The sequence below is a fragment of the Dromaius novaehollandiae genome, chromosome 5 (genome assembly GCF_036370855.1).
Source record: "Dromaius novaehollandiae isolate bDroNov1 chromosome 5, bDroNov1.hap1, whole genome shotgun sequence".
NCBI classification, from domain to species: Eukaryota; Metazoa; Chordata; class Aves; order Casuariiformes; family Dromaiidae; genus Dromaius; species Dromaius novaehollandiae.
In genome coordinates, this window is record NC_088102.1 from 19,356,097 (window position 1) to 19,382,949 (window position 26,853).

General features: G+C 36.6%; 1 protein-coding gene across 1 annotated transcript in view; it reads left to right on the forward strand.

The window, feature by feature from the left end:
• The window catches only part of CATSPERB (cation channel sperm associated auxiliary subunit beta), a 45,364-nt gene that overhangs the window by 7,110 nt on the left and 11,401 nt on the right, over positions 1–26,853 (forward strand). Inside the window, exons 5-12 of the mRNA XM_064511851.1 lie at positions 2,330–2,422; positions 3,589–3,707; positions 5,842–5,874; positions 8,913–9,065; positions 10,002–10,154; positions 10,766–10,910; positions 22,586–22,912; positions 26,237–26,376. Of these exons, the coding sequence (XP_064367921.1) occupies positions 2,330–2,422; positions 3,589–3,707; positions 5,842–5,874; positions 8,913–9,065; positions 10,002–10,154; positions 10,766–10,910; positions 22,586–22,912; positions 26,237–26,376 (1,163 nt within the window). The remainder of the gene's footprint in view (positions 1–2,329; positions 2,423–3,588; positions 3,708–5,841; positions 5,875–8,912; positions 9,066–10,001; positions 10,155–10,765; positions 10,911–22,585; positions 22,913–26,236; positions 26,377–26,853) is intronic.

Below are 26,853 nucleotides of genomic sequence, written 5' to 3' on the forward strand. Positions count from 1 at the left end.
TGAGCTATTACTGGAGATAAAGGTTATGCTAGATAGTCAGTTGACAAGTAGGATGGTTGAATAAACCACAAGTCATAATGCTGGAAGAGCCCAGGGTGATCTTTTAGTCTTATGTGTACTGTAACACAGGCTATGGAGTTTTCCAGCATTACTTCTAGAGAAAAGTAATAGTTGCATTATCTCTGTCTCTCCATACTTGCTTTTCCAGGCATTGGTGAGTTCAGCCATGCCATGCAGATCAGTGGCACCTAAAAGACGTTATATTTCTACGAGTTTGAGAAAATAAGTGACTGGGTAAAAAAAGAGAGCCTATTCATGTGCCAGTGAGGGAAAAGTAGCAACCTGTGCTCATCCTTTAATAGACACTGCACAGGAGACATAAATTTTCTATCTCATGGAACTACTTGTTTGTTGTAACACGGTGTGTTCTTTAGAGACAAATCTTTTGCCTGTCTTATTAACATGAACAATTTCAATGTTTAGCAAACTAGTCTTACATACCCTTCTATGTTCTGCTGAAATAGACTTTACAATGATACACAGGCTCTAGGGTCTGCAAGGCTAATAAAAGTGACTGCTCCCATCTAACGGCAAATGAAAGAACAGCAGAAAAATAAAAGTAAATGTAATGTCTGCTTTTTTACAGCAATAATTGTAGACATATAAGAAGGTATGTTCCCAGATCCAGAGAGTTCAAAAGAAGGCCAAAATAGTCCAGCAAGGGGAAAGATAACATGAAGATAAAACTACTAAATCATTTAAAAATATTTTAAACATGCTATCTAACATTGTAACAGTACAATTTTAAATAGTGACTGAATTTTTCATCCAGTTTTTATTCAAGTTGCCTTTGAACAGAGCTTTGACCACATAGCAATTTTAGGATTTGGCCGGTTCTATTCAAATGGTAGTATGCACTATGTGAAAAGCTTAGTAGGAACTATAGCTGATAGAAGTATTCCTGAACAAAATGTGCTCAGAGAAATGCAGAAGAGGGTAGGTATATGGCACAGTATAATCGGGTGTGGAAACTATTCAGTCATCACAATGATAGGAAATGAGAGGCTTCATGAGATGGTAAAGTCAAATCTTCTTCCAAATGTACTTTTTAGTCTTTGTTTTAGTAGTTTCCATGTTGCCTTTTGGCTACAAAAAGGTGAAATCACATGACAGATATCATTTAATATTACTAGTCCAGACCCAGATGATTTATTTGAACTGCCATATGTTCTGTTAAAATTTACACTATGTTTTTCAGAATTATTTTACAATTTCTTACACACGAATTGCAATGAAACATTGTATTATAAAGCATCGGGGCAGAAACACAGGCAAAAGCAGTTGATAGGAATTCTTGTTGAAAATTCCCTGAGAACTTTGCGAGTTTTCATTACAAAACCTGACACATCCACGTGGAAAAATAGCATCTCATAGATATGAAAGGCAAAACTGTCTTGTGAGGCACCAGCATTTGATCATTAAACTCAAGGCCAGCTAAAAGTGTCTCTCTACTTACACCTTCAAACTTTGTTTTTTAGATATCTATCTGTATCTATATCGATCTCCTTCATTTGTCCCTTCCTCTTCTGTTTCTGTGCTAATATTCTTTAACTTTTTTGCTTTAAAGTTCCATTTCCAATCTTTCTGAAAAAGACGTGTTGAGTAAAACCCTTTAAAACAAGCCCTGAGAGCAAGATGCTCACAGCTCTCTAAACTGAATGTTGCTTAGGATGTTCCTGTGAATTGTATTTGAAATGAGAACCATCTTTCCTTTTTTTTTCGTACAGTGTTAAGCATGGACAGTTTGCACTACATAATAATCAGAAGCTCCTAAAGAAGGAGGATAGGAGGAACTTCCTCAGCGAAATTCCTAAAGAAAGACTTGGGCTTGACATAATTGTTTTTCCAGTTGCAAAATAATACTGGAGCCTACTTACAGTTTTGTGTCAGAACAATTGCTGTTGATATATTTAGGTAACAAGAATCAACCTGCAGATTTGTTTGTAGATGTTAAACACAGTATGACAACAGCTAAGACACAGGAGTTTAAAATGAGCTTCATTTTTATTCCATTTGTCCCAACCAGCTTTCATTTGGATCTCACATACGCAACAATTCTATGAAGGAAGCAATAGAAGTCATAGAATTTCCAGACCTCACTTCTAATTTGTTCTTTTGATGTTAATAGTATTTTTACCTGAACAGAGAATGCTCTATCTGTTCTGTGCCAGAAAATATATTTCCTAGACAGGTCTAACATTAGAGGACAGATTTTTTTAAATAAATTTCCCTTTCATTTCTATGTAAATTTTGATTTTTCACTTTTCAGGTGTATATGTAGGCATTACCGACTCTGGATTTGCGTATGACAAAACAAAGTGGTTCAATATGACAAACAACCTGTGTCCCGAATGGGAGGATGGTAAATTTGGCTTCTCAGTGGTTTAGCAATGCAAATCATGTAGGGAGAAAAATGACATTTATTATACTAAACTTATAGCATTGGTGGAAAAATATATATATGTGTGTGTATATATATATATTTATACATGTATGTATTTTGGAATACCCAGACCTTCTCCACATGTGAAACAAAAGTAATACAACTCTAAGCCAAGTATAACCTGAGAACAGGTTATACTCTAACCAATTTTGTTTAATGATTATGAGAATTCAAAAAAGAAAAAAAAAGTGGTAGTTTGTGCCTGTGAAAGCAAATGGTCAGCAAAAGTGAGCTGTGGGGAAAACTGTATAATTTGCAGTGTCAAGTAGAGTTAAGAATATTAGCTCCCAGATGCTTCTTCTAAATGTGTTTTGTATGTCTCCTTTGAGAATCAGGACTAAAGATCAGCAAGTAAGGGATTATACCCAATATTGACTGAATATTCATATTTTTACTGTCTGTCTTAGTTTATTTGGTCAGTAGTGGTTTGATTTCATCCACATTGTTTGCATGATAGCATCTGGATCACTGCATGAAGAATATTGTATTCTGTATATATACTCAGAATTTGATAATTCAGCTGATGATTTTGATGATTCAGTTGCAGTTGTGCAGAAATTTTATATTTATTTTCTCAGTATAGTCTTGTTTTTTGGGGGGAGTGTCGATCTAAAAGAAGTTTGCTTCTGATTTCGAGGCTAGGATATTATTTAAAGACTATGTGCATGTAAAGACTTTGTGTAAGAAGGGGAATTCTTTGATGTAGGCTAGGGGGAGCAATTTAGTCTGGATGCTTAAAAACTCTAGTAAGCGCTATTTTAGACATGGATCTTACCGTTCTGTGTCAAGCAGTTGCAGTTCTTATAGGGCAGTTGACCGCAAGGATAGTATGATCCTAAATCTGCCCAGCTGACCCCATATAGGTGTCCCTGCATGCCAGGCAACATATAGTGTGCAAGTACTATCCAGTTTTGTATGTGGGTTACTCTGCAGGTTGGCTGTTTGCATGAACCTTGCCTCTGGTTTTGGGGGGAGCACCTGGGGGATTGTGTGAATACTCTGGGATAGACTTTAGCAATGTCAAATTATACATGAATGAAGCAAAGCAACAGTTCTTCACAATGTTCATTTTTCTCCCTCCTAAGTCTGCGATGGCCTGTCACTTCTGAATATAATCTTAACGAATCACCGTTTAGTAGTGCTCACAACAATGGGCTTATTTATCAGTGAAGACCTATGCCATCCTACTGGAAAAATCCTAAAAGTATGTGAGTTTGTTTAAACACGAAGTAGCTTTTTAATCCAGTTTTGTGAAATTTTAGCCAAATAGCAAGTGAGAAATTGTAACTATTTTCTAGAGAGGTACTCTGAAAATATGACACTCTACATATTCAGTTTTCTGTTCTGTTTTCCTTCTGTGAAGGATTACTTTTTGAACCTCTCAGTAAGAGGTTATGAAACCAGAAGTAGTGAATAAAGACAAGGAATCATGAGACAAGTGCTCATCTTCTTCTTTTTTTTTTAAAGGTACATAACTGTTTTCTAATAACATAAATTCGGTACATGAAATTATCATATCATTGAAGTATTTCGAAGGAAGGGTGACACCAGCAGTCATTTATTTGTTATTACCTATTTATTTATTTTGGTCCTTTTATAGAAGTAAATCTTGCACTGGAAATGATGTACCATTTTATTAATTTCAAGCTGTCCCAACAGTCAAGTTTTCAAAGGATTTTGTTAATCTGAGTGATCTGAAATCCAGTTAGCTATGCTGATTAGTTGTTCTTCATTTTGAAGATCTTTGTTCTATTTGATGTATAATCAGCATCTTTTAATCTGCATTTTAGGATGTATAACTCATTAGAAGTAGTGTGAAAGATTAGGCTCTGCTGTAAATGCATGGCTCTTGTATCTAACGTGATTTTTGAGTCATGTTCTTCATTGTATTTATTTCCTTTTAATTATTGACATATGTTTCCTTTTACATTGTAGACATTTCCTTTCAAATTAGCCCTGTCTCAAATTTTTATTTTCTTGACAGATCATTCTTTCTACAGAACTGATTGTTCTATGTACAGAATGGGCAATTGTATTTGTCAACTGGGACACAGAATGTTGCAAATCCTCATAGTGGGTCTTTATGAGTGCTGCTGATGTTAACTGAGGCAGGATTTAGAAGCAGAGTTAATAAGGTCACCTGAAGAGAGGTTAAATTATTTGGGCTAATAAAAGGTAGACTTTCCATAAAAATAGCCTGCTTATGTTCTTAAACTCTTACAGGGACAGTAACAGAGCTGCTACGACAAAATTAACAGAGCTGTTTTGCACCATAGCACACCACTTACATTCTCCACTGTGCTTTAGTGACTTTGTCACAACTACCACAACTGTTATTCAAACTGTCGTTTTGCCTTCCATGCTGCCTGTACCCAGCAAAAGCATCTGAGGACAGAGGAGAGTCCAGAAAAACACTATCCATGCAGCAAGATGTATTGCATTTCTGTATCTCAGTACTGCATTACTGTTGAAATTGAGGAAGTCTTTGTGGGATATAAGAAAACTTGTAATTTTAGAGAGGCTAAATTTTGGTGGATTGTCATGAGGTTGCAAAAAACTCAGTCTTCATGCAAAGATCATCTTTCTGCCAGAGTTCAACCTTTCTGAAAGCGTGGTGCCACAGGAGCGTCTCCATAGGAGGTCACTAGATTTTTATTTTATTTTATTTTTTACAGAAGTAGGACAGAACTGTATTTTTTCCTGGCTCTGTCCTTAGAGATAGATGACCATTTTAGCTAATATTTTCTAAATTTTGGAAGTGTCAGCCTAGGACAGAAAGCTTGCAGGGAGAATTTCACTCTCAAGTAGCTGGTTTGGCAAAATTATGAATTTCCTATTAAAAGACTCCATATTCAGCTATCTTAATAACGAATAATGCTACTAGATCTGCTTTTACTGTGAATTCCATGATGGCATCTTTCTGGAGTTAAGAGACCTGATGCGAAGTATCCAACCAGTTCTTTAAACTGCGTATGTGCAGTTTTATAAACACACAAATAATGATTAAACGATGTACAGCTGTCAGATGTATAATCACAAATTTAATTCATTAAAATGAAATAAATATTCTTAAGAGTGAAATATTTGTGTACAGGAGGAGCAAGACCAGGTCCACAATGTAATGCCTCATTAAAGGATAACATTCCATTGCTGTAGTCAATGCCAATATTGCCATGTGATCCAATGATAAAAGAAAAAAAAAAATGATAAAAGAAAGAAAAGAAAAAAGAGCAAGAAAAATTGTAGATACATTGGAAAATCTCTTTTACTATCATTACAATTTGTGTGCTGTCTGTATTGTGTGCTCTTTTTATCCTTCTTCATTCTTTTTTCCTTAGTTCACTAACGTGACCTTTTGTGGCTTTGAAATGGTAAGAAACCTGGAAATATAGTCTATTTTCAAAGTTTGTATTTGCAAATCTCATTACATCAGTGAATATTTATTTGAAACTATTTCAACTCTTTGGGATAAAACAGATCAAATGTTAAACATCTTAACGTGGAGTCATTTTAGGGTAAGCTGAGATGTTAGAAAAATGCAACATTGGATTGAAACTGTGGAGTGTTTAGTGGCAGCTATTGAATTTGGCTGCGATGTTACCAGAGGATATTCTTGTCAGATATGCACAGGGGTGTTTATAAAGAGTTTGATCAGAGTTTTGATTTTCTGTATAATCAAAATAGTTAGGTCTCCAGTGGGTGGTATCTCTGCTGTTCTTTGTTTATGTTCAGACATTTCTTTCTTGACTAGCGGAATAATCCATGTGTTATTTCCTTGGAGGTTTTTCACAGTACTGACCAGACTCAGTCTGGCTTTTCTTGAGATTAGTCAAGTTTTAGGTGACCTGGCTACATCCAAATACAATGAATCATTCATTTACCTTGCTTATTATTGAAAGTAAACTATGGTGTTATTTATAGATTTATTTATATGTCAGAGGAGATACAACCACTTTACTTATTTCTGTCTTTTTATTTCTCATAGCATGATTATTTCAGTGCAAATATATGGTATAATACCCAGTGTCTAGCTAACAGAGAAATCTATGAAGGTAAAATATTCAGATTTTAAACTTACAAGGGAAAGAAAAAAATCATAAAAATTATAAAGCACTTTGTAAAGTGAATTGAGTTCAGCTAACTAACCTCAGATTTGTGAAGGAATTCATATTCCATTAAACTTGCATGGAACTTGGGGACCAATCTCCCTAGTTCATGTGAACGTACCATTCTTAATTGCCAAATACCTCTTTAATTTTAGAGCTCTTTAATATCTTTAATTTTGTCCTGCTTCCAATATTCTTCCACAACTCATTATATCGGGCAAAAGGAACAGAAACCGATGATTTTGATGTGTTGGTGCAGACTATGGAAAGGCTTATTGGAAAGAACCCTGGGGCTCCTCTGCGCCCCTTAACACAGCTCTATGAAGCAATCCAGTATCTTGTTCTCATGCAGTTATTTTAGGCGGTTTGTTGCTAAGTCCACCACCTAGTGCACAGAATGCAAAAAGCACGTACTGTTACAATCAACACTGCTAAGTGACCATTGAGAAACTTTGCATTACTGAGGTGAGGGTTCTTTCTTGGCTAGTTCACGTAACTTTCATGTAAAATGAAGTTATTCAGGTCTTGAAAGAAATTTAGGCTGTGGACAATTCAATACAGATTTAAAATATTTTAAAAGATATATGTAGATACATAAAACATTTTATATAAGCAAGGGAAGAAAATTTCAAACACCTATATTTTCTGTTTTTTAATATTGTTTTGCATATTTATTTGAATTCAAAACAGCTACTTTTGCTGTACAGATTGCAAACAACATTTGAAAAATCCAGATCACAAGTTCTTTTTAAAAGTGTCGTGAAGTCTACTGAGGTATCCCATATCCAGAGGTTGGTATGCATATGTCCATGCAGTATAGAGTTAGCGGAAGGGAAGTATTCTTATGCCAGAATTACTCTTCATGAATACACCACCATTTCTTGTCTCATAAAAGAGATGACTAGGAAAGGACTTGACTCATGACCAGTGCAGAAAAAGGTCTAGGGAATTTCTCACAGTACAAGAAGGAAGGTACACCAGACAATTAATAGGCAGGAGATTTAAAACAAATGAAGGGAAATACTTCAGGCAAATTTAAGGAAAACAAATTCATAAATTGCTGTTGAACAGGATGATCTACATGCACTCTCTGGTCTAGAGAAGTCCCTCAACCACAAACCTGTACAGATTATACAGAAGATTATTCGATACATGTCCTAGTTCTTGTTGTTTTTCCCCATGCCCAAATGTTAGACTAGATGGACCATTTCTCACTTTAAATGGCTATTATCTTATGTACTGAAATACACTTTTCATATCTTTAAAATAATTTTTATTATTTCACTGCATTGAAGAAAATACTGCACAGGCAATGATGTTCCTTCTAAGCTGCCCAGAAATATACCAGTAGGCATATCCATTTTATATGCACTACAGAGTCTCTATATTTAATATTTGTGAATGTATAAAATCAATCAACTATATAAACTGGCATAAACCCTGTTTTAAAATTCTTAGCAAATAAGCTGCAATTTTTTAGAGATGATAGATTAACGAAGATTTCGTTTATTCTAGAGGATGTTATTAGTGTCACATTCAACAAAGAGAAGTCATGGAGCCTGGTAAGAAAATGGAAGTTTTGCATTGACTTCAACAGTATGCTGCATGGTACAAATCTGTCTGATGGTTTAATAATTTTAAGATTCCTATTTTGTGGCCATTTCTCTGTCCAAGTATTTTGAGCTTTAATATCACTACTCCATAAATGCTGGCATATTCTATCCCAGGATTAGAAATTTAAAATTGCTGTTTAAAATTGTTTTCCAGATTTTTTTTTTATCTGATAAATTCTGGTTACTATACCCTAATAATCTTACTATATCCTAATAATCTCACTGTTAGATTGGTACTGGTAACCTCTGGCCCATTTAGAAACAAAAGGCACCAGATAGTTGTAAGTGGCTGTCTGCATGTATTTAGATGGAGATCCAGGCACCAAAATTTGAAATTCTTTATCTGAAAGAATTTATTCTACCTATAGGAAAACTTGCTTAACTTTCACCTCCCAAGTTTTCCATTTGCTGATACCAGCGGAATGCTTAAAGTTTGTCTCTGTTTCAAATGAGTGATAGTTTCTATCCTAGTAAATGTCAGGACCTGAATAAATCTAAGCACTGCTGAAGAGTTTTGTAGGAAGACATTCTACTCTGATACTTCTAAGCCTTTTATATCAATGGCACCAAGCTAGTTTATGCTGAGACTCTGACTTTAACTTTAGCAAACAGAATCAGAGTAAACTCAAACAAGCCCCTTCATAATGCCAAAATGCAGAATTTATCAACTGCGCATTTTCTTTCTCTCAGATGTCAACCTGCTTTTATAGTTATGATCCCTTCCATAATTGGTCAAGTTGCCTTCTGCGAAGATTCTATGGCAAAAAGAGATTTTCCAAAAAACCAATAGCATTTCTGATTGATTATCAGCAGAATACAGGAGTCGGTATTTATAAGATTCAGGTATGTTGTGGAACCAGTGACGGTTGCTCTTGCTTTGCTTATGCATATTATGTTTATAAATTAGATTAAATTGATTATTCTTCCTTGACACTCTAACCTATCTGAACAAAGAAGGCTGAATGGTATTGGTTGGTAGTTTAGGCAAGATACTTCAGCCCAAGAGATTTTGGTGCTGTTCTCAACTCCTTCACTGTCTCCCTAGTCAGGCAAATTGCTTTGTTTCTGTGTGCATCAGTTTTCCTACTTGTAAATTGGGGCAATTTACAATACCTGAGGATTTATTCACTGTGTGAAATCCACTCTGAAGAGATGAAGAGGAGGTTTGCAGAACACAAATGCTTCTCTGGTTTGTGCTGTACTTCTGCCTGACAGAAAATTTCTCTTAAGAGTTTACACACTTTGATAACTCTGCTTCAGATGCACTAAAATTGCAAAATAAGAATGACATATTTTTCTCTTTCGTTTCTGTGCTAGTTCCTTCTTCTGGTCAAGCAACAAATCAAAAAACATTTCAGTGAGCACAATTATTTTGATGAATGAGTTTTTATATTTAGCTGGAAATACAAGCTACTTCTCCAAGCTTCCCAGAGATTCAGCTACAGATCCTTTGGTTTAGATACAGCTCCTTTCCCTCGAGTTAACAAACTTCTCATCCTCCAAATATGGGGGAAAAAAATCCTTTCTTGTGCATTACAAGTGACTGTGGAGGGTTTGTATTTCACCAGTTAAAGGATATAGACATTTGAAGTCAGATTTGTAATATTCACTGCTTTCTTTCTCCAGCATATGTGTACTATTTGCTCTCTCCTGACTTAAAATTCATTACCAGCTTAAGTGTACTGTCTAGTCTTCCTTTTTTGGTAGTCTATATAGTAAAAGTATAAAGACTATGCAATTATCTTAGTTGTTGATACTTATTGTGTTATTTCTCTCCAGAAAAAGTCAATGGTTGCTGTTTACAAGATAAGAAATCGCAGACTGCAAAAGAATACAAAATTTCCAATGTTTGAATTTCCAAACACTAGTTTTTTGCCATGTGGAATGTTTTTCCACCCAGAAACTCATTTTCTGTATGTTTATGGAAATGAGGTATGTATACAAAGATGGTAATATTGAAGTTCAGTGTAACGTAAATTATTACTTTTGGTGGAATTAAAAGGTCCAAACCTGTTGTTAGGACTATTTCTGCAAAGTTCTTGCTGATTGCAGTGGAATCAAGCTCATTATCATTAGATTTTCTTGCATTTTCCAGTTACTGGACTCATTTGTGTTGCAGGGTTTGAGTTGTCTCTGTCAGATTTAAATTGCTGTGAGACTTTATGAAATGACTTATTAGTTATTCAGCATCTGTAAAGTTGTCAGAAATGGGTCTTTAGTGAGGAAATACTTCCTTTTAGTTTTCTGGTGAGTACTCAAGAAGCTATTCATAAACAACTTTTAGTTAAGGGGAAATCCTGAATCAACAGAAAGAGGTTATCTATTATAAACAAAATTCTGTATTCTGGCAGTTTGGTCTGTTCACGGTACTTGTATACATGTATACATTACTGAATACATTAATGAAATAGATTACATTTTTACACCTGCTAGAATAGATATGTATTGTTTTCAGAAAATATTAATTAAGTAATAATCTTTTTGGAGGCTCTGCTTCTAATTAAAAATGGAAAACTCAGCAGTGACTATTATTTCTTTCATAGGTGTGGTTATCCAGTGATGGAGGCAATTCTTTTCACTTATTAATCAGTCTGGAAAATGAAAAAATTGTAAAAACAAAGACGTGTGTGTACACTCATTCAGTTGCATTTGTGAGTGATAAGGGAAGCATTTTCTTCAGTAAGGCGGGTGAGGAATTTAAACCTACTTCTGCAGTGAAATGAAGCATGACAACTGCTAGAAAAGGCTTCTTCATTAACCACTCTTCATGCACTCCTTGTTAATGCTATTCCACAGTAAAAAGTTTGAAGGGTTACCGAAAGTCTTTGAAACTCTAGTCATATTAATACTTTACATTTGAAGGGTTACCGAAAGTCTTTGAAACTCTAGTCATATTAATACTTTACATTAGTAAGTTCTGAGTGAATTGCCAGGTTAGAATAGTTAAAGCAGAGACAAGATTTGTACAAAGAAGTAGTGTTATATTAGTTGTATAGTTGGAAGAGTGAACCTTGTAAGCGCGCGCTCCTTCTAGTTTGAAGAGTAGCAGGCTTCAGGCCAAGCATTATACTGATATCAACATACAAAGTCAAACAAGGAAAGTGTAGTATGGGATTGTGCTAAGCATGAGGAATCATGCTTCACTAAATGCTCAGAGGCTATCAAAGGACCCAGTGAGCTAGTCACTCATATACCATATTTTCCTTGTTCATCTGCTGCAGGATGCAGATGGCTGTAATAGAGTAGCTCCTGTATTGTCATTGTACAGACTGCATCTGAATAGGCAGACTTGTCATTTCTCCTTCTCCATTTGTGATAGTGTGCCATGTATAGCATACTAAGATAAAATTGGTTATATAGATGGTATCAGGAAAGTATAGATGTAATTTAGCTGCCTTTTAGTTCAGCTCCTCACTTGAAAATGAGAGCATCTATAAGAAGGTAACTCTTCACGTGTCACTTTCTATGACATAACAGTGATTCAGTAATCTAAGAGCTGCTGTTTTTAGTTGAATATTTTTGTACTATACCATGAAGGAGGAGAAAACGTGATGTTATTTTTGCTTAGTGGAATCCAAATTCAGCTTGTTCATCACTCCACTAATATAGAAAGAAACCTATTAAGATGGATATGCATACACAGATTTCACTGGAGAATGCACTTACTGATGTTTTATCAAGAAGTAAACCATGTGTGGAAAAATTACAAAAATCAGTAGTAATTTTGCCATTTTTTTCCCCCCACAGTTCAGGTTGAGCCCTAGGATTTCTAATCCTATAACAAGCTGCATGTACATGAAGCCCTCTTTTCTTGTAGAACTTCCTTGAATATATTAGACATAAGTATACCCCAGTGACCAGTGCAGGCTAATGCACATGATATCTTTTGAGGTATCTTAGGAGAAAAAAATTCCATTCTGCTTGCTTGTCAGTTTGTTTTAAAGAGGTTTTTCCCCATTAATATACTGTGAGAATGTTTCTTTAGAGATATATCAAAGCAAGAGATCTGACTAGAACTACTGAACCTTATAACTACCACTTTATCAGCTTAAGCAGCATGACTTTTGCCTTTTCCTCATATGCATTATCTTCTTTTAACTTATTGCCTGTATTTCTCCTCTGTAGGTTTGGAAACATATGCCAGGTCTGCGACTTCAACAAGAAGTGTTTTCAGTTTATACTGTGACCACTTGGGAGCTTTGCGTCTAATTAATGTTAATGAGTCAAATATTGACAGGCTGCACATAAGAAAGCTAGATGTTTTAACATCAGTGGAGGTCAGCTGTCAAAAAATTTAACTAACTGTTGCAAAATATCCTTAAAATCTGTAAGGAGCAGTTTGTCTCTCACTGTGCACAAGTGCAAGAAAATTGTGTGTGCAAGAAATAGAATCAAATTTATCCTTATGGTATGGAAAATGCCAGGCTATAGCACATGTACGGCTGTACGTACATTTTAAATGTATAACCTGCACTATGTTGCAGCTGTTCAGCATTCAGGAGAATAGATAGCTATGAATCCTTTAGTGCTAGTCTCCACTGTACCACAGACAGAGTGAACTGAGCTCTATATTTAGAGCCACTCTTCAGCTCCCTCCAAAGGGAGCACGCTTGACCTAGCTGGTGTTGCCAGGCTGCACTTGACTGGTGGAGAGGGTTTGAGCTGTAACTTCCCTGGAGTTTCCCTGAGGCTCTGTTTAAAAACTGTTGGCAGTTAGTCAGCTTCCATGGTCTGCTGCTAAGGCAGTTTTAAGTGATAAGTTACATATCACAGTTAGTAATTCCTCTGTTTCACTCCTGAATCCCTTTAGAATTCCTGAGTGAAACCATCCAGGCGGTGGGTTTGCCCCTGTCCTTCAGTCTCAGCTATTGATGCTGCCATTTGAAGCAGCCCCTACACAGAAGGTTCCACAGGGGGAACTCCCCAGCTTCTCCACAGCTGATGTAGCTACCAGAAATTCACTTAGTTTTTCTGCTATGGTCCTGTTTTTTCTGAGCACTTCTATAATTTAATTGGTCCTAGAAACTATCTAGCAAGTTTCCCACTCCTGATGTGTTTGAAAAATAATTTTGTACTATCTCTGTGCCTTTTGTAAGCTTTTCCTCAAGCTTTGTGTGGCTTGTCGTCTGTGTTTATGCACCCAACCAGCCAAAAGTTACAATATCATCTAGTATCATCTCCAGTTTTTGAAGGACACCTTTTACTTCTAATAGCATTTCTCACCCAGTGTTTAATCTAAGGACACCATGGACATATGTAAGGGTCAGGAGCAAGTCAAGAGCTGTTTCAACTCCTGTGGGTTCCCTAACCAGCTATTCCATGAAGCAATCAGTGATGGAATCTAAACATTAGGTTTTGGTATCACATCTTGATGGGACATTTAACCAATATTCAATCCCAATTAGTGGGATAACAAGTTTCCCATTATTACTATATTCCTTACCTTCACATCCTGCTTGATCACTCTCAGGATGTCCCAGGTGCTCTTACCATGCTGGTCTGGCAGTGAGTAACACAGTCCTTCCACTGCATTTTTCCTATTCATTTTCCGGATTTCAGAGTTCCTGATGTTACTGGTTGACAGAGGTAGCTTGAAAATTGGATTTGACTCTAAACTTTCTTTGACATATAGTGCCACTAACTGTACTGACACAGCTAGCTCCTCCTTTTATACTTTGTACCTGACTGTTACTGTTCTACTGATAATGGCATAATCAGAATATTATACCTGCTAAACCAATGTGAGTACTACCAATTATCATCCAATAATATAATCCTACTATCATTTATTATTCCTTTTTCATGATATTATAAATCAGTACAAAAATGGTCTAAAGGAATACGTTGATTGCTGTTTAGAGATTTTTGACAAGAGTCAAACAGTTCAGCTAGTACAGGTTTTCCTTTGCTATAAAAAATAAACAATTGTGGTATTACAGATTCTACTATTTTGAGACCAAATAAATGTAACTTTTAAAATTATAGTTATTCTATGGGCAAGATTTCCATCACAAGGAAAATAAACAGCCTCTTTTATAGGAATTAATAATTTTCATTGATTCCATTTCACAATAGCTTTAAGACTGGATTATGGGGCATCAAAATAAGTTTATATTCTATCATATTAGATAAAGTATAACTAAAAAGATGACCGCCGCCTTTTCTCTGATATTTTAGGAGGTAAACAAATTATTTGACCATGCATTGTCTCCGCAATATATCACAGAACAGCAAATGATATTTTTTGAGCATAATTCACCTAGCAGAAGGAAGAGGAGTATCAAGAGCTCAAGTATTCATTACCTGCATAAAGGTCAAGTTATACAATATTGGTAAGATGATAATGATAATATATTAAGACTTAATAAGTCAGAGTATTTAATTCTTTCAAATGTTAACTAGCAAGAGGGCATTGGCAAAATACATTATAGTTCATATTTTGATTTTTTTGATATGCTATTTTAGAAATTTAGAAATAAATACCAAAATGTTTTACCAAATGTCAAGTTTCATAATTTGGTTGCAGACATATGGGTGGCATTTTTTTTGTCAATTATTACTTTTTTTTCACTCTTCAAAAATAGATCCACTCTTGTTTTGGTTCAAGCAAAGGTTTGCTGAAACTCTGAATTCTCAGAGACTGTTAAAAAGTTATTATTTGTCAGGTAGTTAATAGCAAAGATTAGAAATATTACCTCTCTTCCCTTGTAATTGATTGCTGGAGTGACATAAGCAGCATATAATCTAGTTAAAATAACAGCCATTTGAGAGAGTCACAGTTAATATTTATTAGAAGCCTGCTGAGTCTAGTATTTAAGACTGCTGTATCTGATCCTTAAAATGCAATGTTGTAGTTTTTATAAAACCTAGGATTATTGTGACTTCTTACTTGTTTTCTTCCTATGTGCTAATATTATGTGTTGAATCAGTACTTTACTGGTGCAATACACTTAGTAGACTCTAGTAGGGACCAACAAGAGTGGACCAAGCCTTATTTTCAGCTGACCCTTAGGTGTTTGTAGTTATATCAGTATTTAAATTTTGTAAATGAATGTAGTGCTCATTAAAACAGCATACTAATACATTTATAGTGCCAAAGGTATCCGGTCCACAACGCATGTATTGGACCCTGGGCCAAGTAGTCCAGTGTGACTTACATTCATACTCCTCAGGGGTATTTGAGGCTTTGTTCAATCTACAAAGGATTTGCAGTGTCCTTCTGTTACAAACCAATAACATTGTGTACAAGCGTTTTCTCATTTTACTGAGAATGCTTATCTGTATGTTGCATTTCTAACCTATGGACTGGAGACCAGACTGTCTCAGTCACTAGTGTTTACTGATGTGCACCTGAACCCTCTGTGTCTTTGAGACTTTCAGCTTCCATCTTTAAAGGAAGCAGAATGGCCATCAAATCACTTGTTTTTTCACAGCCAGAGCTGTAGGAGAAGGCAGAGCTGTCAGTAGGCATCTCCTGCTCTTGTTTTCAGTTTGTCTTATTGTAAATGATGGTAGGCAGAAGGGACTCTCCTTAAATTGTTGTAGGATGCCAGAGTTCAGTTAATTAGAGTAGATTTTAGTTGTGGTGAATTCTTCATATTTGTTTACACAATACAAGGAGGTGCCCTTAGAGCCAGTTAAAAATATCTCCTGATTCCGGGTCTTGTTTTCCAAGTGATGCTATACTCCTCAGCAACAGGTTCTCAAAGTGTTTGTTCTTCTTCACAGAGGCACAAAAGAGAGAAAATTGTTTCTGTTCTTTTTCTAAAACAACTGAACAGACTCAAGATGTTACAAATAATTTCCTGAATCTACAGGGCCTATCTCATACACCAATAACAGAACACATCAAGCTCTGAACAGCCCTCCATTGAAAGTACTTGGTAGTTCTTCTTCTAACATGCTGTATGGGACATCTTTTTCAGCCCCCAACTATTTATTTGGCAATCAGTCTGAGAGCACAGATCCTTGTATTACTTCTCTAAGGACCACAAGAATGGATTTCTTGTTAAAGGAAGCTGAAGTCTATGCTTGATTATTCTGGTGTCTCTAAAGAACTGTCCTTCAGAGCAGCAGTACCAATTACTTCCTCATATTTGCATACACAGTCTGCAGTACAAAGTAGGCATTCTGCACAGATGCTTGGAATCTCTGCTTTGACTAGAACAAGTTCTGAAAGTGAGGGCACAATCCATTCAGCACAACTTACTGGGTCTGCCTTTAGCTGGGTACTGATGCCATCAATATTGCAATTTCCAATACCAAATGTTCATAGATTCCTGAGTCCCCTGCATGAATCTCATTTCCCAGAAGTCTGGAATAGTTAGAAGATCCTTCTCTTGATGATCTCAGAAACTAATAGGTGTTACTCAAAGATTTGAGTCAGTATTTTCCTTTTTGAGTATTGATACAACTTTTTGAGTATTGATACAACTCAGTTCAAGGCGAAACAGTTCTGTTATCAAACCTAAACATATCTTTTCTTATTATTACCTTAGCAGAAGTTTTCAGAAATGGCCAAAGAGAAAGAGAATTTACATAGCATCAGTGAGCATGGTAGATTATTAGTAGCAGCAATACCCAAGAAGAAGATTTCTTAGCTTACCACTGCTTCCAATAATCTATTGTACTCACTGACACAGTCAGTTTGACAGTCACTATAAGAGATGTCAGTCATTCCTAAAAGATATGTATCCTTAGCCACCTCCATCTAGGAAATAATTTGTATTCATCGCAGAATCTGCATAATAGTACAAATTCCAGTCCACAGGCACTATAAGAATGTTTAAATGCTGTTGCTTTCCGTTTCAGCTCCAGTTTCCACCTATCCGCGTATTGACTTTCCTCATCCTTATTTACTAAATATTTATTTCCCTTTTATGAGAGTTCACTGGATTCATAGATGTGGTCTGTGAATCTTCAAGTGTGTCCACTGTTAAGTTGATTTATCTTTTTCTCTAGCTGTATCAGTTGTCAGCTGTACTCCAAGTATTTGTATCTAAGTTTAAATAGGCAGGTGTGAGGGGGGATTCACTCCCATTCTGCATTTAATGTAATCCTTCATTTATGTGTATATCTGCAGACTAAAAGCTTTATGGTGTCTCAACACCACTTCCCCACCATATTCTGTCTTCCATGAAGTTTACATCTGCACCACAACCTAAGCTTTTTTTTTTTTTTTTTTTTTTTTTGAAATTCCTAAGAGGTTGGTTTTTTTTGAGAATTTGTGTCATATTAAGTAACAAATTCCCATCTCTATTGTCATTCACATCTCTATTGTCTCCCCCAAACCAAAAAATTCTGGAGAAATGATTGCTCTGCACATTTTAGGTGTCACAATATAGGAAATTTCTTACATTCTTCACTGTCTTTACTGACTATCTAAGGATCAGGGAATTTCAACTCAAGTATGTGCCAGCTTGTATGAAGGTGTGCTCCAAGACAGCTTATTTAGAACCCACAAGGCATATTACTATGCATTTTAGCAGAGAAAAAGCAACAACTTCTACTTCTTATGAGTATTCCCATAACATATAGGGATTATAGAAACTGTGCTCTGTGTGTGTGCATATATGTATGCATATATATGTAGCTTAACTCCTCTGAAGACTATAAGTAATTTTGGTGTAGTATCTCAGTTTGAATCTGGTAAAGCTTTGTTTCAGTCACTGAATAACCTGGCTCAGAGCACCTTTTTCTAGTAACTAATTCTGTGTCCACAGCCATAGAGTACATATGGACATGGCTGCATGAACTCTGTTTACTGAAAGAAAGGTAAGTAATTGTTCTTTGGGTTTTTTTCAGCAGACAGGCAAAGGGCTATGCAATCTAAGAATCCAAACCTATTGCATCAGTTAGTAGCATTATGAGGACTTTCTTTCAAATATTCTTTCATCTGTGCAGGTCACCTAACTTCCGCATCTGATATTGGCCAGTTTGCTTTGACTTTGGAGAGCAATTTCTCTTCGGAATTTGTAGAACGAGCATGAAGTGTATATGCTGTTTACCTGGGGAATTATCCAACACACAATAAACTAACTTATACTTCCTGTCATTATAGGCCAGTCGGAGCAGCTCTGATAGTCGGTGATTTCCCACTGGAATATTCACCACATTATTTATCCTCTGTCATTGTAAATGTTCTAGAGAAGTTCCCCATTGAATCTGAAGGAAGCAGTCCCTGCATAAAATATACATTAACTGTTACGAAACGCTTAAATGACAATAACATAACACTCCACCTTTCTAATCCTGGTAAGTTGCAGATGTAGTCACTCAAGTGTCATTGATTCTTTATGGTAAAAGGGATCTTCATATACATTCCCTCTTATTTCAAGCCCTGAACTGCAGTCCTGTGTTTCAATACCACTGTTCCCTATTCTAAATAGGTACACCACTTTTTTGTGGGCAAAAAGCTCCGCTTGAAATACAAGTGCCGAGAACAGCCTAGCTCAAAAGCCATTGCCTTTGGCAGGTGCGAAATACTACTGGATGAGAGATATTTTACCTTTGTGATAATTAGCAGCAGCTCACAGATCGCAGCTCCCAGATCACAGCTCCTGAGTTCTGAACTCAGCAGGAGTCAAAAGATCCTACACACAGACCGTGGAGGCAAAATTTTCTTCTTGGCAGCTGAACTACCAAAACCTATGCTGAGTCCAGAAGGCAATGAGGGGTTGGTGGCCATTGCACTCATGGAGGTAAGGCCTTGCCTTTCTTGAGGAGCAGAGTAATAGTTGGCTTACAGAAGCCCTCGCTGCATCCTCCCACTACAAACCCCAGCATAGTGCAAGCGGCCTGGTCTTGTGAGTAGCAAGGGTTGCCAGGAGCTGTTGCTTCTCTGAGTAGCAGCTCCTGGTTTTCATTCCTGTTGAGTTCATAACCTAAGGTTTTAACCTCATAAAATAAACATTTTCTGCTTATTTCAAGCATTGCATGTACATGTGGGTATAGGTGCCTGTATATGTAATGAGGTTCTTAAATATTCTTTTCATTTTAGTTGTGGTATGCTAGGAACATTGTTATACAATCATTTTAGAAATCACTATAGTATAGTAAAGATGTTATCATTTACTTCTTCTTCTTCTTCTTCTTCTTATTATTATTATTATTATTATTATGGATTGCTAGCACTCCAAAACTTGTTGTTGCCTTCTCACAACTAAGTCACTTTAAGAGCTTGTGGGAGCAAAATCCACTACAGTGCAAAGTCAGCTGCCAGCATTCTGATCACCTTCAGCAGTGTTGCAGAGTGTTTTACACATACTAGTCTGGTAAGATGAGGAAGAGGAAAAATCATTGCTCCATCCATCTGCCCCATCTCTCCAGCTGAGCTGGCTGCAGTACAGGTGAAAATGTGATGACTTTAGATAAAGATAATCCAAAAGTCAAAACTGCATTATCTTTCTTTTTGATGTATGCTAAATTTAGTATGCATATTAGTTCAACTAAGAATAAATTGGTGACTGGAGTCAGCTATTTGATTACAAACGTATGTTCTTTGAATGCAGGAGGCATGAAGTGTTTGGGTTTTTTTGTTTGTTGTTTGGCTTTTTTGGTGAAAAAGCCACTTTGAGCCACTGCTCAGGCCAAGATGCTTTGTCTCTTTCATTTTTGCTAGTATTTATTCTACTGTTTCTTGGCTTTCTGCTCCTTTATCTGTCATTTCCTGTGTTTTTTTTTCCCCCACTCCTTCCACTTCGCCCTCACTGAGACAACACTCCCTTTCAGCCAGTCTTTGTGCTCCAGTTTTCCACGTGATCTTGTTTGAGGCAGACACCCCTCAGATTTCATCTGTTTCATAAAGGAGCTAAGACTCTGCCTTTCTCCTGATCGAAGGTGGTTGCTATACCCAGCAGTGCCACAAGTATAGTGGAACGCATCTTCTTTCAACATACAGTCCTGATGAGGTTTAAAAGGCCTAATCAGCAGTCTTAAAATAGTGACAGAAACTCAAATCTTCCTTTCCCAGACATAATACAGTGACCTGACACCTATATCAGTAATTTCTTTTCAGTTTTTCTTACTATGTCCAAAAATGTGTCACTATATTGTTCTGAGGAAAGAATACTGCCTCCCAAAGTGCCTCTCTTTGTCTAATGAGTTTGTAAGTGCACCCAAAGATCATATCATTATCTACCCTACAGGAAGCTTTAAGCTGATCTGTATTTTCTTAGTAGTTTGCAAGATCTTTTGTTTGTTACTGGGAAATAGCGAGGTGACTGCTTAAAAGGTCAGCTTCCTATGAAGAATGGTCTTGGTCCAGATGACCATTTATGCCTTTGTTGACTGAATGTTAACCAGAAAATTTCTGCTTCCGTTGCATTAATTTCTGGTACAGCTTTGCACTGGACAACTCCAAAAGAAATTCCAGAAGCTTCCCTTCCTCCCTCCTCCCTTTCTTAACTGCACAGCCATTACTAGATTTGCTAGTTAAGATTAAGCAATTGCAGTCCCCCTTGCACTGTTTGTTGGAAGCATTCAGCACAGTAACAGAGATCGATTTGGCTTCTGAGCATCAAGAAAGTCTGAAGCTAAAACTCCTCAGAAATCTCAGTCATAAAACTAGATTTAACTAATCCCTTTTCTTAATTTTAATCAAAAGATACTGCATCAGGTAACCACTTTCAGGGTTTCTGCCCTGTCACAGGAGAATGTTTCCAGTATAAAGCAGCTGATCTCCCTAATGCAACTGTAGCCCGAGTCGTCAAGATGCTCTTCCTAAGACTATTATTTCATGACTATTTATAGCAAAATCCTGATAAAGCTGCTTCAGGACAACTGTTGTTCAGGTGCACAGTCTTATCCTGCAATAAATACGAGGTAATATGAGGACACTTATCTCACAATGAAGGGAGCATAAACTACATTCCATTGATCACAGAGTAAGAGCAGCTAGATTTCAGGAGGTTATGCACTAGCTAATCCTGCAGTGGCATACAGAACACACCTGCTTGCTTACTTCTGTGCATGGGCAGACAGACAGACAGACGCACTTTCACAGATGAACAGTCCATAAAAGTCCCTGCCTACACATGCCCAGCATATGTCTTTTGGAAATTTTATAGATTCTGGGTGGAGGTTGCCATTGTTTCGGTTCTCTAATACTAAAAAGATCTCAATCATTTCTTTAATAATTTAGGAAGGACAGCTGTTATATCCACCAGTTTCAAAAGGACTTAACCCTATCCAAACTATTCTAACAACTTTTAAAAATTTTTTCACTTCCTGACTGTTGTAAATTATTACTGAGAAGATTAGTATTTATTGTCATGTTTTGAGAGTGTGCAGAGAATGGACACATGAAAGCAGAAAAATACATGTAAAGCTAGGTAGGTTCTGAAGAAGTAAAAAAGGTAATTTGAAGTGTGAACAAGGAGAGGGTGGTCAGCAAAGACCTTTTGAGACCTGAGCTATTTGCATACTTCTTGATTCTTTTAAATGACCTCTTGGGTCATTTAAAAGAACACCCAATGTCAACATCTTTGAAAAGCCAGCATGCTCTAAGCCTGAACTGTCCTTTTGGGACAGTGGGATGGGATGTATGTCCCCAATTACTGAACTTTAGCATTGTCCAATAAAAAAAAAAAATAACCTTTGGTTATTTTTTTTGGTAGCACTATTTAAAATAGTTTGTTTTAAAAGATCGAACTGGAGTAAATTTCCAAGACAAAAAGCAGCTATGTCATTCTTAAATTTTGCTGTAAGGATGTGTAAAGTGATTCTGCCTGGTTCCCTTAAGAGCAAGTTCTGTTCTACACCGAAATTTTTTTTTGGTGTAGCTGTTGAAACATAAAAATTCAGAGACACAGATGTGGCTTCTGCTGCAGTGCACAAAACAGAGTTTAAAGTTATTGGAAAGAAATATAGAGGCCCAGGAAAGCAGTTTCTATGTCATTTCTTGCCTGTGTATTAGTCAGAAAGGTAGGCAGAGCTGAAAAAAACTGTGGTTAGCTAGGGAGCTTCTATGTCTATCCCATCTCTGCCTACATTAATGGTATTGGATGGGTGTTTTGGGGGAAGGTGATTACCAAAAATATTTTTAAATGAATTATGGTATAAATGTTACAATCACATGACCTTATGTGTCATGTTAAAATGAAGTGCTGATCATGTCACAGATTCTACCTGTAAGAGTGAGATTGCTGTAGCTAACATGAATTCATCAATCAATGTGGAATTTTACTCAGAAAGTTCTGTTTATGAATATTTTAACTGAAATTATGGGGCAGATTGTTTTGCAATGTGGTCTTTCAAATGGCAAAGGTGAGGAATTATTCAAAATGAAGGTCACCATTTAGGCACAGATCTACAGTGCTAAAAATTAACAAACAAAGTTTAACTCTTTGCTTTGCTTTTGTTAGGTAAAGATGGATTTAGAATCACTGATGTGGAAAAGACAGTGGTGATTCCAGGGAGCAGCAGCTTCCTAATCATGGCCGTTCTGGACAATCAGACTGCAATAGCAGAGCCCACCATGCCTAACAAGGTGCCTTTCAACATAAGCTTTCCATCCAAGCAATGGTTCATGCATAACTTTGGTACTATAAATGGAAAAAAATGGGACCTGAAGTTAGACACATGCAGATATTCAATACAAGAGCATAACCATATAGCAAAGAATGCCATTAAATACTTGGATCTGGACACAACTTACAATTTCATGTTCAGAGTAACCCCTCAATATACAGGTAAGAGACTTGGCATTTAGTCCTTTTTTAAGTTTATAATTTGTATGCAATGCATGCAATGGCCGTTAGCTGGTTTGGATAACTTTATGCAGCCCAACAATCTCAGCAAAGATAAACCTGGAGTTTCTCTACTAAAATCTCTGTCCTTATTTTCAAACACTATTTTGTGGAAATTTTATTCTAAATGCTTGCTTTCAGCCAAAAGTGAATTTTACCAGATTCTATCTCTCTCTTCTTTCCCACTAAGAAGTAAAAGCACTTTACTTTGGCTGTTATGAAATCTTTTAAGTCTCTTTCAATTCGATAGTGTCCACACACACATTGTCTTTATTTCTGTAACTTAGCACTGGGTTAATTTAAAAGCTGAAACTAACTATACATCTGTAACTTTGATTGAATGTCTCAAAGTTAATTTGGGAAGTGGCACCTTTCCATTGATTTAAATGAGCTACACATATGACCCTTTGTTTTTGTTAAGGAAGAGTGGCTTTTCACAATTTTCAAATGAAAAACATACACATAAATATAGTTTATGACATTCAAAGTAAAGCTGAATGTTTTATTTTTAAAATTATTTATTCACTTTCTATTGCATATGAACATATACATGTATGCCCTTCACGCCCAGACCCCACTTTTTAAGTAGCTGGCCCTTAATAGATCATTGAATAAATCAGATTAATAAAATAGAAGAAAAGAGAATGTACGTAACAGTGATGACTGCTTACATAGAATCTTAATATAACATAAAAAAATGAGTGGTTTGACCTGTATGTATGTAAAATTTACTAAGAGCAAAGAAAAACATTAACAATAGGCAGTTTTAGAAAGTCCTGTGATTTATTACAGTTCTTGATGCTATGCCTACTTGTATATGAAATGAATGCATATGAAATAATTTTAATTATGATTTTAATTATGTAAAAAATACTGTGGATTATGGTAACATTTGTCTTGTAAAGCAAATTATTTCTAATGGTAAAAGTTTGCATTGGGGAGCTGTTTAAGAGGAGATTATTGTAATTATTAATATAAACATCTCTCATCCAGACTTGAGAAGGGTAATTCTGCAGTAACTGATGTTGACTAGCAGAAGTTGGAACTCATCCTGATGGACAATTCACTGAAAATAAAAGCATATGGTAGTGTCATTGGTGCTGTTCAAATCACTGAGAAAAACAGCCCCTAGATAAGTCTTTGACATTCCAAATTAGAAGGACAAAACACTCCAAAGACACATTTTCTAAAGATTACAGCATTTATGAATTCAGATCCATTTGGGAAATTAAAGACACTTGTGCTCCTAAACCCCCAAGGCACATGTGAAAACACCAGTTCTCACTTACAGAAAGGAGGCCAAGTCCTGACCTGTGCATCTGATATGACTTGAGCAACATCCACCTATCTGGGGAGGCAGGGAGGAATTCAAGGGATAGGCACTGCTCTGGACACAGCACTACTTTCTCCTAGGCTGAGCAAGCACTCAGCTGATTCCGAAGAGTAATACCAGGATTTATAGCTGATTTTGCTGGGAGTAGGTGACCTGTCAAGGTGCCTTCCTTGCCCAAGAGTTTCCATAAAGAAACTTACAGAAAAAGCATGTGCACCCTCCAGGAATGCTAATATCTTGATAGTCAAATTATTACTTTTGGTCCCAGTTAATAGCTTCAGTGCTACCTGTCTAACCTTTCTGCCTGTTAAAGGATAAAAAACAACTCTGCTGCTGCCACTGATGCTCATGTGCACTGCAAATGTAGTGAGGATCTTGCTCTGATTGCCATGGCCTGAATCGCCCCCTCCTATTGCTGCCAAGTGAGTCTGTCCTCTGCGTATAAACCCTCCATTCCGGGTTCTTGCTCATGGCACAATGACTTTGCAGCTTAGTGGTTGAACTCTAGTTTCTGATCTTAAGACTATCATTATCAGTCATTGGATTAATAAATCAAAACCCATTGTGGCCGTCAGCCAAGAACTTAGGACTCTCCCTTCCCCCTACAGTGCTAACTATCAGGTTAAACTGTCATGCTCCCCCACGCATGCTCTGTTCCTGGCTTCATTAACCCTGTGTACATGGCTACAAAACAGGCATTTCAACAACAGGAAAGATGTAGACGGCAACCTACTCCCCAGCCCCATAGGCTAGTAGTTAGCTTCTCTTGAGAAGGATTTGAGCTCTCACACTGTGGAGGATGTTGAACAACAGGCTTGTGCTGTATGGGAAGTGCTCTAACCAGCAGACTATACTGCCAAAGGTCAGCACCCCTAGCAACAGCTGATTTCATAAAACTAGATTAGCCACATATGTATTTTAGAACCAAAGATTGAAGCTGAAGACTTCTTTTAACCTGCCTCAACCGGCCAACCAGACTGAGCTCCTTAGGAAATCTGGATGCCAGTTATGTTAACTTATGTGAGAGCTAGATTCTTACTTGTATAGGCCAGAGCTGCCTGGTAATGCTCAGAAACAATGTTGAAAGGACACAGGGACAAGAGGCAATGGGCACAAACTGAAATACAGGAAATTCCATTTAAACATAAGAAAAAACTTTTTACTGTGAGGGAGGTCATACCCTGGTTGTGGAGTCTCCATCCTTGGAGATGCTCAAAACCAGACTAGACAAGATCCTGAGCAACCTGCTCTAGTAGGTTCTGGATTAACATGGATAAACTTAAAAATAAGCGTTTTTTAAAAAAAACAATACAAAAAAGAACTATTTGGAGGTCAAGAAGATAGTTTATATTCTAAGCCTAAGTAGCAGCATGGAAAGTATAAGTAGCAGCATGGAAAGTATGTAAAGATTGAAGTGTCCCAAAGCTGCATTGCTAAGGATAAGAATTGCTAGGGCAGAAGCTGACAGCTGAGATCTATTATGTGGTTGTGTGGAGTATTGGAGATGGGAAGGAGGTGGCTTCTAAGAAAAAGCTAAGCCCAAGGACCAGGGAGCTCAAAGCAGTGGAGGGGAGAGAGAAAATTTTAACATCAGCACTTTGTACAGATTTTAAAGCATGAGGTAAGTGCAGATGGAAAGGCTAAAGACAAAAATTTACTTTCATCGTCTTCAGCTATAGTACAATAAAGGATAGGCTGGCCAGTCAGCCAAACTGGCAAAGAAACAGTTACTGGTATAGTGGAGGGAAAACACACAGAGTTATGATGAAGAAAGATTTTTCCCTATTCCTTTCACATACCAACTGATACTTTGAATGGATCTGTGAAACTGAGTTCTAGCATCTGAACTTAATTTTTTTCTTTTGAGATTTTCTTTAACTATAGAGAATGGACTACTGAATACATGTCTTCAATTTTTTTGCTTGATTTCACAGCCTATCCAATGTTTCAAATGCGACTAATAAGCCTTGTCATTGGCAATCCATCACTACTGGAAGTGACTACAAAAGAGTACTGGGATGAAATTGATAGTTACATACTGGAATTCTCTGTTTCCAACAAATTTTACAAGCAAGTAAGGGAAGACAAGTCATCCTCGCTTCCATAATGGAGCTTTCTTTCATTCTGAATAGCTGTAGTAATGTGAGGGTTATCTTTAGAATGAGAGAATCTGAAAAGGTACAGATTAATTTATGTAGTGTAAAAAATAACTGAACAAAATGTTATTGAAATTTGCGGTTCACCTTTTGTCAGTTCTTGGATAGAGGATTGCGTAATGAACATTGTTCAAGAATATATCATGATATGATATGAAACTTCAAGTAACAGTATTCCTCTTTTTTGTTTTTGATTCATTTTTGTATTACTTCTTGCAGTTCTTTTATAGTATCCTCTAAAGACACAGTTTCTTTCTGAGCTTTCTCATTTCAGAGCCCTTTTCCTATTTCGTTATATATAGTTGTGCATTTGATTATAAATATTGCACATGAGATATAATAGAGAAAGACTAAAGGAGGTCAGACTGCAGGCATTGGGTGAAATTAGTCTTTGT